The 18,526-nt window shown below is 41.0% G+C and overlaps 1 protein-coding gene across 3 annotated transcripts in view; it reads left to right on the forward strand.

The window, feature by feature from the left end:
• Window positions 1–18,526, forward strand: part of LOC126282034 (vascular endothelial growth factor receptor kdr-like) — a 329,784-nt gene that overhangs the window by 293,173 nt on the left and 18,085 nt on the right. For all 3 annotated transcript variants that reach the window (XM_049981445.1, XM_049981444.1, XM_049981446.1), the window contains 3 exons: window positions 2,842–2,964; window positions 3,872–4,001; window positions 4,135–4,216. In XM_049981445.1, the coding sequence (XP_049837402.1) occupies window positions 2,842–2,964; window positions 3,872–4,001; window positions 4,135–4,216 (335 nt within the window). The remainder of the gene's footprint in view (window positions 1–2,841; window positions 2,965–3,871; window positions 4,002–4,134; window positions 4,217–18,526) is intronic.

The raw sequence follows: 18,526 nt of genomic DNA on the forward strand, positions 1-18,526 counted from the left end.
GACTTGCCAAGCGGGAAAGTGCCGGTAGACAGGCACAATAAAATAATACACAAACACACACACAAAATTATGAGCTTTCGCAACTGGCGGTTGCTTTGTCAGGAAAGAGGGAAGGAAAAGGAAAGATGAAAGGATGTGGGTTTTAAGGGAGAGGGTAAGGAGTCATTCCAACCCCGGGAGCGGAAAGACTTACCTTAGGGAGAAAAAAGGACAGGTGCGCGCACACACACACACACACACACACACACACACACACACACACACACACACACACACACATTTGTGTATGTATGTCGTCGTCGTTGTTGTTGGGCTCTTCAGTCCAAAGACAGGTTAGATGTAGCTCTCTATCCTGTGCAAACCTCTTCATCTCCGAGTAAGTACTGCAACCTGCATGCTTCTGAATCTGCTTAGTGTACTCATCTTTTGGCCTCCCTGTATGATTTTTACCCTCCATACGTCCCTTCAACACTAAACTGGTGATCCCTTGATACCTCAAAACATGTCATACCAACCAAGCCCTTCTTCTAATCAAGTTGTGCCACAAATTCCTCTTCTCTGCAATTCTATTCAGTACCCCCTCATTAGTTAAGTGATCTACCCAACTACTCTTCAGCATTTTTCTGTAGCACCACATTTAGAAAACTTCTATTCTCTTCTTGTCTAAACTGTTTATCATTCACATTTCACTTCCATACATTGCTACACTCCATATAAATACTTTCAGAAGACTTCATGGCACTTACATCTGTACTCAATCTTAATAGATCTCCCTTCTTCACAAATGCTTGCCTTGCCATCGCCAGTCTACATTTTATATCCTCTCTACTTCGACCATCATCAGTTATTTTGCTGCCGAAATAACAACTTGTCTACTATGTTAAGTATCTCATTTCCAAAAGTAATTCCCTCAGCATCACCTGATTTAATTTGAGTACATTGCATTGTCTTCATTTTGCTTGTGCTGTATAAATGTAATCCAAATATTTATTTATTGAACAGAAGGGGTGGTATGCTATGTATATCCTCACATAGTAGCTTTTTTTATATGATTTATTCCCATGTGAAAATTTCCGTTTCTGCATCTGTCAGTATTTGTGTGAATAATAAGAGTGTTTAGCTAGCTATCTTGTATGATTATGAGAAATAAATAGATTTTTAAATGAAAGTAAACAGGAGCAGTTGCTTTCTGTAACTTTAGAGGCAGAAAATGAGAGAACAGAAACTGGAACTGAAACCAGATTAAAAGTATTAAATTTATTCTTTTTCTTTATCTTCTGAGTTTATCCCATGTTTTTATAGGATCGGCTAGTTATTCTGGGTTTGGTAATGTAAGTGGTACAGTGTGGCCATATGCATTTCTTTTTGTCAAAATGATTAAATTAATTAAAATAATACATTATACCAAAATGTAAAATATGAATGGGCTATAACTTCTACTACAATTTTAAGAACATTTCCAGCTTAGTAGTGATTGTCTGGATGACACTAAATACTGGTATTTCAACTAATCTGAGGCCAGACTCCCAGTCACTGTGAAGGGAGGGAGGATTGATGGATGGTCGAGGTTTAGTGTCCTGTCAGCAATGAGGTCATTAGAGATGGATCACAACCTTAGATTGGGGAGGGATGGGAAACTAAAATGTCTGACAGTAAGACCATCTCAGAATTTGCCTTAAGTGATGCAAAGAGACTACATGAAATCTGAATATGTGAATCCAGTGGCATACCATTACGCACCACCTTGATTGATAAACAAAAAATTCTGCAGCCGCATAAACAAGCATAAGTGAAATGCATGTGCATCACTATTAGTATTTGATGAATACAATGATGACGGAGACGATCATGTAGGTAGCAAATATTTGCTGAAGCATTTCATGTGAAAACCAGAAAGGATAAACAAAAGACAGGAAAGCAGTAATTGGGGAAACAAAATGTTAGGAAGAAAACCAAGAAGATTACACTTACTCTGCTCAATTTTATTGGTGCATTTCTTATTGATAGTGTAACACTTATCACCTTGTGTGGGCATAAATATGAGGGCATGCTGAAAACTGATACCTCCAAATTTTTATGTGAAAACTCTGTAAGCCTTCTGAATAAAACAAATGTTATTAACAGTCTACATCTTTATTCTTCATATGTACATACTTATTTCTAAACATAGTCACCCTGGTGATACACATTTCTCCCAATGAGAGGCCAATTTGTTGATACCATCATTGTAGAAGGTCTGACTTCGTTGTTGGAGCCACAACTTCAAATCCGCTTTCTCCACACCATTGCTATCAAGGTGAAGTCGAAGAAGGTGTGCTTTGCGTTTTGCAAACTCATGAAAATCGAATGGGGACAAGTTGAGACTGCATGGGAGATTACCAAGGCAACAGTTGGTTAGAGATGTTGCAGCTTTTGTATGTGATCTGGCATTGTCGTGCTAAAGGAGAGAGTGCTTCATGTGTGAACGAGCTCTTCATATTCAAAACTTAATTACAGCACACTGTTCCTTGTGCACTAACATAGTTACATTCAACACAGCCACATTACATGCTACGATTCGTAGCCCTATAATGAGAGAGGATTGCAAATGTATAGACACGAAGAAGAAAGAGAGTGTTACTAAGATTTGTCTTACGTAAAAATCTGAGTTTTTACATTAAAAATTAAGAGATATTAGTCTTCAGCACACCCTTGCACAGCAAATATTTACTGTTAGGAATGTTGTAAGCTGTCATATGCCATAAATGGATCCTATTTTAACTGTAATCTCATTTTCAATATAGTTTGTTGTCTTTCTTACAAATAAAATATTTAGTACCATTTTTTTTCTACCTATTTAAGGTTCTGCATGGAGACCTGGCTGCAAGGAACATTTTACTTGCTGATGAAAATGTAGTGAAGATCTGTGATTTTGGTCTAGCGAAGAGCATGTACAAATCAAACAACTATAAGAAGAAAGGAGATGTAAGAATCTTTACCTTTTGTGCTGTTTATTTAATTAATATGTAATTGAAGATAAGGCAGAATGGATAAAAATAAAATAAAGTAGGGTAAATAAAGAGCTGGCTAAAGATGATATGCTTGACAGAAAATATAAATACAAGATCGTGAGGTTTTGGCATCACAAAACAATGAGGGAAATGTGGAAGGCTAACAGAAAGTAACTTAAAAAAACAGATTTGAGAAATATGGTAGTTGCACAGGTGATAAACTCGATATGTCTAGATGTGTTATCAGACACCACACAAATATAAGATACACAATTTCCTGCACATACTAACTGCAGAAAATTGTTTACTTTCGGCAGGTTTTCCAGTATGTGACTTCTAATAGTTTCCTTCCTTCACTGCAATGAACTTGCACATTGTTTCTTTAAGGAGAAGTAAGGAAACTTGGATGCCGCACTTGTGCTATCTATGTTGGCAACAGTTACCCTAGCATTGATCTTTAAATGACAAATACAATCTACACATTAACTCACAATATTCAAAGGAAACTTCAAAATTTTTGTTCCATATGTGGTCCATAAAAAAAATTAACACACACTATTCAATGGGACGATAGTTTTTCTGGAAAGTATATTTGCCAAGCACGATTCACGCCCCGTCCTCACAGCTGGTGCTGGTAGAAGTAAAGCTGTGCGGACAGGGTGTGAATCGTGCTTGGGTAGCTCAGTTGGTAGAGCACTTGCCCGCGAAAGGCAAAGGTCCAGAGTTCAAGTCTCGGCCGAGCACACAGTTTTAATTTGCCAGGAAGTTTCATCAAAGATGAACATCGTGGTAGCCTTACAGTAAGTTCATAACTAAGAGCAGCACTTTAGGGGCAGAGTTTTTTTCCCACAGTTCATTCACAACTAACTCATTGTTTCTAGGGCCCATTACCCGTCAAGTGGATGGCCATTGAATCAATCAGAGACAGGATATTCTCAACACAATCTGATGTCTGGTCATATGGAATTGTGCTCTGGGAGTTTTTTTCTTTGGCAAGGACACCATACCCAGGTTAGTTGTGAGTGTATATAGACAGCTGTGAAACTATTGTATTTATAGGACTATCCGTTATGGTGTTTGGAATTACATCTGTAGTGTGTTCCTTGTGTAAAAATGATTCTTTTCATTTGTTTAAAAAATTTAGGCATGGAAGCAGATGAGAAGCTTTATAACAAGTTGCTGAATGGTTATCGAATGGAGAAACCAGAGTATGCAACATATAATATGTAAGTACAAACTAAACTGTACACTATACAAAAATCTCTTCTCACTCGTGGCCTTTCAGATAATACGGTGGTGTGCAACATGATTATTGACATCACACTAGTGAAACGGAAAATAATCAAAACAAACTGGATTCTTTTCTGCAACTTAGTAACATTTTATGACTGTCGTCATTCACGGTTGTGGCTGTTGTGTAAGAGCACAATAGCACGTGAACACCCTAACTTTTGACACCGTGCAGATTTATTGGTTATTTTTCTTTGAATGCCGTTAAACGTATTGCAGGTGTGCTAATCTGAAATGCACATTACCGTTCTACTCTACTGTTCTACATTGCTCCTCTTTACTCAGTGAAACTTGGCATCAGGGTTTAAAGCACACCTTCACTTGTGCTTGTTTTAAGGAGCTTCTGTGCATGCACAATTGGCATGACATAATTGCCTTAAGGGCCAAATACATACAGATTTGATAAACAATATGCACGGTTTGTGGTGTGCAGTGCTAGCCATTACCACTAAACAAGTTTACATCAGTGCCACCAGGTGGTAGCACACTGCCGCGGACATTTATTCACATTTGCTTGGCATAAATCCTGCTAGGTGGTAGCACACTCCAGATATACCGAGTCACTCACAATATAGTAAAATTAGATTGGTCATTGTATATGTTATACAATCTGTTCATTGTAAGAATAAACCTGATGTAAACAAACATAAACATGATGATTGGTCAGAAGCTGTAGCACATGTACAGTGGTGTTGTTACACTCTTGGAAGTAGGTCCTACTTATGTATTAGACGTATTACTACTACGTTACATAAAATGAAACTTTAAGATATAAAAATGAATTAACAGCCATCAATGTTTTTCTTAATCACGCTTTAGCTATGTAGTTTTTATTTCAAAAACAGTATACAGTCACAGCCTCTGCAGCTTTGGGATCTGATTGTCGCGCTATTAATGCAAAGTATGAAAATGGCTGAGGCTGGTTTCTGCTCCGTAGTGAAACATGCATGTGGGATATGGATAAAAGGGCCAACAAATAGGCTATTCTTAATGATTTTCATAAATTTATGGAGATAATTGGCTTTGAAGTTTTCCCAGTCACTCTATGTAACACATTGTCTGGTTAGTTAGTTCAGATCTTTCTAGTATCTTTTTTTGTTGTCATTAAATTTGAAATACCTACATCTCGTAATTAAAAAACTCGTGAATAATTCACAACTTCTTGTTTCTAATTACATATTGAATGCGAAATTCCTGTTTTCATTTCAAATAAAAATTATTAGTTATTGATGTTTTAATTAAATTATGAAAAATAACAATTTCATTTTTAAATAAAAAATGAAAGTCCAAATCCTCTTTATTTGGACTTTCTTTACATTTGCTACTGTACCATTACAATATAAACCCGACAGAAATGATCCGGTGCCACGTTGCGGGATTTGGCCTGAGAAGTAACAAGACTGTTAGTCTGCTAGACTTACTGGAACTAACGCATGCAGCTGTTTCACACATCACTGTTGAATGCTGGAAGGATATAGAACAGCTCTGTATAAAATAAGAGGAGAAAATGCAGCTCCAGGGTGGCTTCGTGGTTTCTGTTGTTGATAGGCTTGTTATCAACCTAGTAGGTGATACTTCCAAAACTGAAATGTATTTCTCGGATTCAGATAAGGAAGGAGGTAAGAGATTACCAGACAACTGACTGTAATTAATACTTTCAGTGACTTCAATATTCAACAGTACAGTGAAATCCCTGCAGTATGCTTAAGAGTGCATTTTATGCTTTCTGTCTGGTCACCTAAGAAGTACACGGCAGTGCTGGAATTATTTCTTTGCTCATATCTTTTTATGTACGAACTGCAACTACTCGCATATATTACAGCTTAGTTGGACCATTGGCTGTCCATGTTTAATGTGCTGGTAAAGCTGTTGTTCAGCATCAATGCTCAGTCTACGTGCATGTAACAAGCATAAAACATATCCATACGATTGTACTTGACTGTACTGGTCACAGCTTGGCTTCCACTCCACGTGAAGAGAGATCCAGTGTGATTCAAGCAAACATGGAAGAATGCTTGGCTTAACTGCAGTGTTTACATCAGATTTATTCGTACGGTGTATAGAGTATAGTTACAATGATAGAAAAACCTAGGTTATGTGATTCTGAATGAGATATAGTACATCAAGGTTTGGGTTTTATCATACAATAATCCATTTGAGGTGCTGAGAACCATAAAGCACATCATTGTTGATAGTGCAGCTATAGCATTTATTTATGCTTTTGTCATATTTTGATCTTATGGTGGCTCAGGTTTGTCTGTAACTGGTTTCTCTGATATTCACGTAAATATGGGGGTGTTGAAGGCGGTGTGCTTTTAGTCCTTGCAGCTCTAAGTGCCTCATTTGTATTCTAGTCAAGTGACCTTGTCGGTAGATAGTACTACTTGAATTTAATAATTTCCGCAAATGGCAGTTTGCGGTTAGAGCGGGTTGTTTACTGTACAATAATCTGCTTTCCTGTGCAGTGTCAACACGAATCTGTTGAACCTGTATTAAAGGCTAGCAGAAAAGAAAATTACTAGGAAAAACTGGCCGCAAAGAAAGTAGCCTCTCCCGAATCAGATCTGTTGTCTGAGAAAGTGATGAAATCAAATAAGTGTGACTACAGGTGAACATTTAACAAAGAAGTGTGTAACAAGCATAAGTTGTTGTGTGGGTGCAATGTAACAGTGTCTGATTTTCAGCGTGGAAGTTAATGAATTAACTAAGATATGAATTAGGGATAACATATGAATTACGGATGTTGTACATTTGTCCGAAAAAAAAATAAAGTATGAAAACTCCCACTTACACAAAAATGAGAAACGGAGAGTAGCCAAAGCTCCACTTAATTATATACAAAACAACAAAATTCCACAAAAACAGTTCTTCCTTTTTTTTTTTTTTTTCAAAGAAGATATGCATATTGTTGTTGTTGTTGTTGTTGACAGTAGCTGAAGTTGTATAAATATGTTGATAAGCATAACTCTTATACAGCAGATGCCATTAATTCGACATTCTGATATTTTTATGAAATTAAAAATTTGTTAACACTCGGAATGTATACATACGAGCTGCCACTGGTCATTCATATTAAAACTTCTTGGCTCATCTTAGCTATATTGCTGCAGGAGCCTTCCGCAAAAGGGGGTCCTTACTCACCAGGGTTAATGGCAGAGACACATAAAAGGAATACAGTACATTCACTGAAGTAGGTTATTGAGGTTGACTTTGTATGATTACTTCAGATGTGTTAATCTACTTGAGTCTTCCTTGACAATGAGATTAAAGTTCTTGTGTTGCATATGAAATGGGGAATAAATTTTATGCAAAGTACAGTAGTGACCAGTTCCAGCTTCCTGAGTACAGGCATGAAACACACAGTTGTAAATTTGTTTATATGACGTGTTACATTCAGTAGGAGCTGCCAAACTGTGTATTGTTAAGGTAATTCAAGTTGACAAATTTCCCATTATCAAGAAAATAAGTAAGTTTGTGATGCTGCTGCCTTGGCCCATACGTCTTCCTGTACCCACCTCGTCCCATGGCTCCCTCTGCCCACCCCTGCCCCCCCCCCCCCCTCCCGCACCCCACAATGCCCCAGTCATCGTGTATTGATAGATCATCCAGTCATTCCAATGTAGATTTTTCCATAGGAACATGTTATGTGGTATATTCTGATCTGTGACACTTTTTTCATCTCGATGATCAGGTTGTAAATAGTCATTAAATCATGTTAGTGCGATATATGGCATATGTCTTTTACCCTTAGGTGTATGGTCATAACAGACATTGCATCTTCGTGCATGTCACTTTGCTGTATTAGGTTTCACGAGACACATTACGCAACTGGTGGAGTACCTGTTGTCTCAGAATTCATTCCAGTTCTTGCATATCACATCCGAGGTGTTGCAGCTCACATATTCCTGTTGCACGTGCTATGATTGTATTAACTGTTCCTCATGTCTGACACTGGTTATGATTTGACAGTTTGTGCAGCGTCAGTTTGATGTATATCGATTTTCAATATGCAGTGTCCCAGGTTCTCACCAACCAACAAATTTAGAAATGGTAGTTGTTGGTCCATTCTTGGCCACAGTAAATATTATGTTGACATGGATAGTGTGCTGATGTCTTAGGAACTCGACGAGCTATTCTTTACTATGGCTCAACTTACATGTACTGCATCTCAGCTTTACAAGGAGCCAAGTCCAATGCCTGTCTTTTGAAATGTTGCATGAAGAAATTGGCAATTATGAGCAGAACAGAAATGACCTAGTAGATCTGATGACATACTGAAAGATAAGCCCAGATTCAATGCCACTGATCTCTCAGAATATGAATTGGTTAATAAATGAATCTTCTTTTTTGTAGATGTACATAAGAATATGCGGAACACAGGAGCTCTGCGACCTCACCTATAGGGGTCACCAAAAATTCATAAAGACAATGTACCATTAAGACCAGTCTTAAGAGCTCCTGACTCAATTATGTATAAACTGGCAAAACACATCGTTTCTACACTTCATGTTGTTTCTTCGTTTACAAAACTACCACTCATTGACTCTGAGGGCCATAACAGTTCCATTTTTCTGTAGGGTGTCACCAAGCTCTTTAATGCATGTCTTACCATGAGCTACTAATCTTTACAAGAATGTCCACAATGAGAGAGGTAAATGATAATTAATTGAAGCCCACAGCTGCCGACCAGTGTTGTTGATATACCTCAATAGGGACAGTTGAAAAAGTGTGCCCCGACCGGGCCTAGAACCTGGAATCTGCTGCGTACATGGCAGACACTCTGCTCATCTGAGCCACCGAGGACACAGATGAATAGCGCGACTACAGGGACTTATCCCTTGCACGCTTCCCGTGAGACCCGTATCATTATTATTAGCAACAATGATGCTATTGCAGCAATAGTGGTTGCTCTAGGCAAAATGACATAAAGAAAACTAGGACAGTATTTATGTTTGGCCAAACTCAGTCACAGTCAGCTTACTGATCAGATGAAATGAGTTCAGTTCTGACAAATGCAAAGCAGTTGTGGTTAAATCTGAAAGAAGTTTTAAACAGGAGTCAAAACAAATATAAAATTTTATGGAAAAGAGACCACTACCCACTCATTACAAGGGAGACTGCAGGGAAATGAGTAGACAAAACTTAATAGCAATTCAGGCAGCTGTAAGAATGGCCATGTATGAAGCCCACAGTAACAGTCACTTCAGATATAGCAAAAGATCTGTATGATAAGAACTTCCTAAGAGTTTATGACAGATCAGTGAACATGACTCAACCTTCCAAGCAGTCTGCAGTGTTTCCATCTCATGTTTAAAGTGAAGACAGCAGACGGAAAGCAGAAATATTAACCCTCAAGTGGGCACAGTGTTTTTCGTAATGTGAGTGGACACTTAGCGTGTTTTGTACACGTGTTAAGAATAACTTCCTCACGTTACCAAGGTAAATATGTGTGGTGAAAATCAGAGTTTAATCTTAGTTTACTTACACAATGATAAAATAAAATTACATAAAATGAGCTAAAGTACTGTTTAATCGAACAATAATGAAAGAAACTTCTTTATATCACTCTGTTGCCACAGACAGGTGTTACCCAACAGTAATGATGCACTCAAAGCATTAAGCAGCACAGTTGTATCAGATTCCAGCTAACCAGTTATTCAGTTACTAATTACCCCGTAAACAACTGCCTTAGTGTGGGATTGTGCAGTTAGCACATAATCAGTCATTTTATAGCATGGATTGTAAATTTTTTCTTACCTATCTTGCAGTTTGTTTTACATTACTAGTGCCCACTTGCATGTGTGAAAACATATTTTATCATTGTGTTAGCTAACAACACGTGAAGACGGTCTGTGTTAACTTTTGGCACTACAAAGAGTTTCTCCCAATGTCCTTACAACTCGGTCCCGTTGCTCTCCCATTCGTGGAGACAACAAAATTTTTAGGTCTTACATTTGACAGGAAACTTAGCTGGTCTCCACATGTCATATTTGGATGCCCGTTGTACCCGTTCTCTAAATGTCCTCCTTGTTCTCAGTGGTATGTTGTTGGGAGCGGATCGAACCGTCCTACTTCGCCTATATCGGTCGATCGTCCGCTCCAAGCTGGATTATGGGAGCTTCGTATACTCCTCTGCACGGCTGTCCATCTTACACCGCCTCAACTCCATACAACATCGGGGTTTACGCCTTGCGATCGGAGCGTTTTATACTAGTCCTGTCAAGAGTCTTCGTGCTGAAGCCGGTGAATTGCCACTCACCTACCGGTGCTTTGTCGTTATGCCTGTCGGCTACTGTCAATGCCCACCACCCATCGTATCGTTCCTTTTTTTGACAACTCTCTCGACCGTCAATACGGGTTGTATGTCTCTGCCCTGCTACCCCCTGGAGTTCGCTTTCGTCGCCTCCTTCAACACCTTGATTTTTCATTCCCTGCAACCTTTAGAGTGGGCGAAAGCCACACGCCACCTTGGCTCCAGGCTCAGGTTCGCGTTCACCTTGACCTCAGCTCGCTCCCAAAGGAGGTTACCCCCGTTTCGGTATACCACTCCCGTTTTGTCGAACTTCGTTCGAAGTTCATTCATATGACCTTCATTTATACAGATGGCTCTAAGACCAATGACAGGGTCGGGTGTTCTTTCATTGTTGGGGCACAAAGTTTCAAATACCAGCTACATGGCCATTGTTCGGTCTTCACAGCTGAGCTCTTTGCCCTCTACCAGGCTGTTCTTCGTCTGCCGCCACCGACATTCTGCTTATGTCATCTGCTCAGATTCTCTGAGCGCCATCCAGACCTTCAGTGATCTGTATCCGGTTCACCCTTTCGTGCACCGGATCCAACGCTCTCTTCAGCAGCTGGTGGACGACGGGTCTCCAGTTAGCTTTATGTGGGTTCCTGGCCATGTCAGTATCCCTGGGAACGAAGCTGCAGATGCCGCGGCCAAGGCTGCAGTCCTCCAGCCTCAGACGGCTTCTTGTTGTGTCCCTTCATCAGATTGTAGCAGGGTTATTTGTTGGTGCATTTTATCGCTGTGGCATGCCGATTGGGCTGCACTTACGAACAACAAGCTTCGGGCCTTGAAACCTCTTCCCACGGCTTGGACGTCCTCCTCACGTCCTCAGTTGGACAAGATCGTTTTCCTTGTGCCTCGCGGTGCATTCCTAACTTAGTCAGGGCGCTAATGACCATTGTAGTTGTGCACCCTAAAACCACAAAAAAAAAAAAAAAATCTGATGCAGAACAATTTCATTTGTGGGTGGCGCACTTCATACATATGAGCATCTGTTTGAGGGTTAAACTCTGTATTTAGAAATTTGTGTACACCCTATGATACTACTGCACCAATATCTCACCACGGCACAGTCACAATTGAGAAATATTCATAGTAACACTCACAGTAGTAAATAATAATAATATTGGATAACCACAGCGACTGCATAGAAGCGATGGAAAAAAACAGATGGCTGTAAATATCTAGGATACAGACAAAAAATAGGAATAGATAATACAAATATTAAAGAAGAACTAAAAGAAAAATATAGACAAAGACTAAGAAAGATACTGAAAACAATTGACAGCAAGAAACAGGACAAAAGCTATAATACTTATGCTATACCAATATTGACCTATTCATTTGGAGTAGTGAAATGGAGTAACACAGACCTAGAAGCACTCAATACACTTACACGATCACAATGCCACAAATACAGAATACATCACATACATTCAGCAACAGAAAGATTCACATTAAGCAGAAAGGAAGGAGGAAGGGGATATATCGACATAAAAAACCTACGTTATGGACAGGTAGACAATTTAAGAAAATTCTTTCTAGAACAAGCAGAAACTAGCAAAATACACAAAGCAATCACTCGTATAAATACATCGGCTACACCACTGCAATTTCATAACCATTTCTACAACCCTTTAGATAACATAACATCAACAGATATGAAGAAAGTAAATTGGAAAAAGAAAACACTACATGGCAAGCACCCTTATCATCTAACACAGCCACACATCAACCAAGACGCATCCAACACATGGCTAAGAAAAGGAAATGTATACAGTGAGACGGAAGGATTCATGATTGCAATACAGGATCAAACAATAAACACCAGATATTACAGCAAGCATATTATTAAAGATCCCAATACCACAACAGATAAATGCAGACTTTGCGAACAACAAATAGAAACGGTAGATCACATCACAAGCAGATGTACAATACTAGCAAATACAGAATACCCCAGAAGACATGCCAATGTAGCAAAAATAATACATAAACAACTTGCCATACAACATAAACTAATAAAACAACAAGTTCCCATGTACAAGTATGCACCACAAAATGTACTAGAGAATGATGAATACAAATTATACTGGAACAGAACCATTATAACAGATAAAACACCACCTCATAACAAACCGGACACCATACTCACCAATCAGAAGAAGAAATTAACACAACTAATAAAAATATCCCTACCCAAAACAACAAATATACAGAAGAAAACAGGAGAGAAAATTGAAAAATACATCCAACTGGCTGAGGAAGTCAAGGATATGTGGCATAAGAGTAAAGTTGACATTATACCGATTATACTATCAATTACAGGAGTCATACCACACAATATCCACCAGTACATCAAAGAAATACAGCTACATCCAAACTTATATATATAACTACAGAAATCTGTAATTATTGATACTTGTTCAATTACCCGCAAGTTCCTAAATGCAATGTAACATATACCGTACAGTTAAAAGGAAGTCGCGCTTGATCAAGGTCCGCATCACTTTCCATTTTTAACCAGACATAACGTCTGAGAAAGAAAAGAAATAATAATAATAATAATAATAATAATAATAATAATAATAATAATAATAATAATGAACTTAAAGCCAACAAGACACTGTATCTGACAGAATTCCAGTGATATTTTACATCAAAAATACTTCTGAATTAGCCCTTTCCGTAGCTCATATTAATTTTGCATCTCTAGCACAGTGAGTAGTCTCCCATGACCGGAAAAAAGCACAAAACAAAGATTCCAAGACTTACCAAGCGGGGAAAGTGCCAGCAGACGAGCACATGAACAAAACACACAAACACACACACAGAATTACGAGCTTTCGCAACTGACAGTTGCTTCGTCAGGTAGGAAGGAAGGAGAGGGAAAAATGAAAGGATGTGGGTTTTAAGGGAGAGGGTAAGGAGTCATTCCAATCCTGGGAGCGGAAAGGCTTCCCTTAGGGGAAAAAAAGGACAGGTGTACACTCGCGCGCGCACACACACACACACACACACACACACACACACACACACACACACACACACACACATCCATCCGCACATACACAGACACAAGCAGACATATTTAAAGGCAAAGAGTAAGGGCAGAGATGTCAGTCGAGGCGGAAGTACAGAGGCAAAGAAGTTGTTGAAAGACAGGTGAGGTATGAGTGGCGGCAACTTGAAATTAGCGGAGGTTGAGGCCTGGCGGATATCGAGAAGAGAGGATGTACTGAAGGGCGAGTTCCCATCTCCGGAGTTCGGATAGGTTGGTGTTGGTGGGAAGTATCCAGATAACTCGGACGGTGTAACACTGTGCCAAGATGTGCTGGCCGTGCATCAAGGCATGTTTAGCCACAGGGTGATCCTCATTACCAACAAACACTGTCTGCCTGTGTCCATTCATGCGAATGGACAGTTTGTTGCTGGTCATTCCCACATAGAAAGCATCACAGTGCAGGCAGGTCAGTTGGTAAATCACGTGGGTGCTTTCACATGTGGCTCTCCCTTTGATCGTGTACACCTTCCGGGTTACAGGACTGGAGTAGGTGGTGGTGGGAGGGTGCATAGGACAGGTTTTACACCGGGGGCGGTTGCAAGGGTAGGAGCCAGAGGGTAGGGGAGGTGGTTTGGGGATTTCATAGGGATGAACCAAGAGGTTACGAAGGTTAGGTGGACGGCGGAAAGACACTCTTGGTGGAGTGGGGAGGATTTCATGAAGGATGGATCTCATTTCGGGGCAGGATTTTAGGAAGTCGTATCCTTGCTGGAGAGCCACATTCAAGGTCTGATCCAGTCCCGGGAAGTATTCTGTTACAAGTGGGGCACTTTTGGGGTTCTTCTGTGAGAGGTTCTGGGTTTGAGGGGATGAGGAAGTGGCTCTGGTTATCTGCTTCTGTACCAGTTTGGGAGGGTAGTTGCGGGATGCGAAAGCCGTTTTCAGGTTGTTGGTGTAATGGTCGAGGGATTCAGGACTGGAGCAGATTCGTTTGCCACGAAGGCCTAGGCTGTAGGGAAGGGACCGTTCGATATGGAATGGGTGGCTGCTGTCATAATGGAGGTACTGTTGCTTGTTGGTGGGTTTGATGTGGACGGATGTGTGCAGCTGACCATTGGACAGATGGAGGTCAACGTCTAGGAAAGTGGCATGGGATTTGGAGTAGGACCAGGTGAATCTGATGGAACCAAAGGAGTTGAGGTTGGAGAGGAAATTCTGGAGTTGTTCTTCACTGTGAGTCCAGATCATGAAGATGTCATCAATAAATCTGTACCAAACTGCCCTTACTCTTTGCCTTTAAATATGTCTGCTTGTGTCTGTGTATGTGCGGATGGATATGTGTGTGTGTGTGTGTGTGTGTGTGTGTGTGTGTGTGTGTGTGTGTGTGTGTGCGCGCGCGCGCGCGCGAGTGTACACCTGTCCTTTTTTCCCCTAAGGGAAGTCTTTCCGCTCCCGGGATTGGAATGACTCCTTACCCTCTCCCTTAAAACCCACATCCTTTCATTTTTCCCTCTCCTTCCTTCCTACCTGACGAAGCAACTGCCAGTTGCGAAAGCTCGTAATTCTGTGTGTGTGTTGGTGTGTTTTATTTATTGTGCCTGTCTGCCGGCGCTTTCCCGCTTAGTAAGTCTTGGAATCTTTGTTTTTAATATATTTTTCCCATGTGGAAGTTTCTTTCTGTTTTATTTACATCATCATTAATTTGAACCCAACAATTACGTTTGTTATTGTCTCTGTTGCATTTCGAAATCCTCTCTATCGTCTTACTTTCTCTTTTCGTTTGTACAAGAAGTTCCACTTGGTATTCATCTTCCATTTTTCCGTAATCTACCATACATTTTATCCTGCCTAATTATACTCAATAATACGTAATTTACTTCCAAACCATAACCTAAAATTTTCAACGCTTTCAACATAACCGCTGCTATAAAATCCATTGTTCCAAGTTTACAAACATTTCGTGTAAACTCGTGAATACTATTTCACAGCTTCAGTTCCTTTCACCCATTACACAACCATCTCAGTTTTTTTCCAACAACTTTCGTTTTATTTCCATTCCCGTTTTTCCCACAAAACCGATCATTTTTTAGCAGCTTCCCACAGGTTTACACGCTATTATTTCTTCATCAAACAATTGTTAGCCTCATTATCATAACCTGCCAGTACATAACCAGTCCTTTGAATACATTTACACACATATTCTTGGAGATTTTATTCGAAAATTTTTTTCGAATTTTATTTTTTCGCAAATTATTTTTTCGAAACTTTTTTCGAAAAAATTTTTTTTCGAAATTTTCTTGAATTTCCCCACCCTTTAACGTGATCTGGAGACAACATAACTACCCAACCTTTGCACCCATTGTTGTTCACCAACCTAAGTTCAGCACATGATCAACATAGCTCATCTCAAACCAACACTTTTTCGACTTTTTTCACACCTTTATCTCTCCCTATACAAATCTCTCTTTACTTTCACTTTAACCTCATATTACCCTTTCCACCTGCTAATACCATGTCAACCTCACAACATCCCTACAACGACCCCATTAAATTTTATTTACATTCCCTCTGCAAACATGCCTTCACCCTAGCCAGATTACGCTCCCATATTTTATTTACTCAGGTTTGTCTGACATTTGGCATTACTCCCAAAGGCCTCACACTTAAAGTTCCCATCTCTGGCTGCAATCCTTCTTTCCATCAGTCCTTATACCAGTTCCAAACAGCACAATCCATAGCCCTCACCCGCCTAATCCTTCACCTATACATCGACTCAGCCATTGAACACACCCGTCAACTCCTATCCCAAATCAAAGTCCTCAATCTTTCCTCTCCCACATCCACACCGGCTGTACATAGCATCCTCCTACAGGCCAACCGCAAATTAGAACAACATGCCACCCTCCACCTCAAAAAACTATCCAATCTCCTGGTTTCCCACCTCCGGAAAGGCAACTCACTCACCCTCCACAACCTTTCCAACAAACCTCAACCTCCTCTCATTGCACACAGACCCAGTCTCTCCCATCTACTCAATCTCCCACTTCCAGCTCCACTCCCCCCAACACCTCAAAATTCCAGTCAACACAATCTGGAACCACAACACCCCAATTCAGTAGTTAACCTTTCCTCCAAACCCCTCTCCCAATCCGAAACCTCTGTCCTATCCAAAGGCCTCACCTTCAGCCCCACTCCCAGGTTCAACCAAACTGCCCTTGTCAAGGATTTACTGTCCTACACTCGCAGTCTCTGCTGGAAATATCACTTTGCCACGAAGAAAAACAATCCTCATCCCACTCCTAATGATCCAACTCCCCAAGACACTATCCAAATTGAACCCTGCCTGCAACAGTTCCGTCCTCCATCACAGCGGGACCCACCTCCTCTTCCTCAAAATCACCCTCTCCAAACCTTCCAGGAATTTCTCACTTCCAGCCTTGCCTCTCAATCTTTCTTGAAAAACCTTAATCCTACTCCCAACATCACCACAGCCGAATCCCAGGCTATCCGTGATCTGAAAGCTGACCGATCCATCATCATTCTTCCGGCTGACAAGGGTTCCACGACCGTGGTACTTGATCGTCGGGAGTATGTGGCTGAGGGACTGCGTCAGCTTTCAGACAACTCTACATACAAAGTTTGCCGAGGTAATCCCATTCCTGATGTCCAGGCGGAGCTTCAAGGAATCCTCAGAACCTTAGGCCCCCTACAAAACCTTTCACCTGACTCCATCAAACTCCTCACTCCACCGACACCTCGCACTCCTACCTTCTACCTACTTCCTAAAATTCACAAATCCAAACATCCTGGCCGCCCCATTGTAGCTGGTCACCAAGCCCCCACAGAACGTATCTCTGCCTACGTAGATCAACACCTTCAACCCATTACATGCAGTCTCCCATCCTTCATCAAAGACACCAACCACTTTCTCGAATGCCTGGAATCTGTACCCAGTCTGTTACCCCCGGAAACCATCCTTGTAACCATTGATGCCACTTCCCTATACACAAATATCCCGCACGTCCAGGGCCTCGCTGCAATGGAGCACTTCCTTTCACGCCGATCACCTGCCACCCTACCTAAAACCTCTTTCCTCGTCACCTTAGCCAGCTTCATCCTGACCCACAACTTCTTCACTTTTGAAGGCCAGACATACCAACAATTAAAGGGAACAGCCATGGGTACCAGGATGGCCCCCTCGTATGCCAACCTATTTATGGGTCGCTTAGAGGAAGCCTTCTTGGTTACCAAAGCCTGCCAACCCAAAGTTTGGTACAGATTTATTGATGACATCTTCATGATCTGGACTCACAGTGAAGAACAACTCCAGAATTTCCTCTCCAACCTCAACTCCTTTGGTTCCATCAGATTCACCTGGTCCTACTCCAAATCCCATGCCACTTTCCTAGACGTTGACCTCCATCTGTCCAATGGTCAGCTGCACACATCCGTCCACATCAAACCCACCAACAAGCAACAGTACCTCCATTATGACAGCTGCCACCCATTCCATATCAAACGGTCCCTTCCCTACAGCCTAGGCCTTCGTGGCAAACGAATCTGCTCCAGTCCTGAATCCCTCGACCATTACACCAACAACCTGAAAACAGCTTTCGCATCCCGCAACTACCCTCCCAAACTGGTACAGAAGCAGATAACCAGAGCCACTTCCTCATCCCCTCAAACCCAGAACCTCTCACAGAAGAACCCCAAAAGTGCCCCACTTGTAACAGAATACTTCCCGGGACTGGATCAGACCTTGAATGTGGCTCTCCAGCAGGGATACGACTTCCTAAAATCCTGCCCCGAAATGAGATCCATCCTTAATGAAATCCTCCCCACTCCACCAAGAGTGTCTTTCCGCCGTCCACCTAACCTTCGTAACCTCTTGGTTTATCCCTATGAAATCCCCAAACCACCTCCCCTACCCTCTGGCTCCTACCCTTGCAACCG

The sequence above is a fragment of the Schistocerca gregaria genome, chromosome 7, assembly GCF_023897955.1.
Source record: "Schistocerca gregaria isolate iqSchGreg1 chromosome 7, iqSchGreg1.2, whole genome shotgun sequence".
Classification (NCBI taxonomy): Eukaryota; Metazoa; Arthropoda; class Insecta; order Orthoptera; family Acrididae; genus Schistocerca; species Schistocerca gregaria.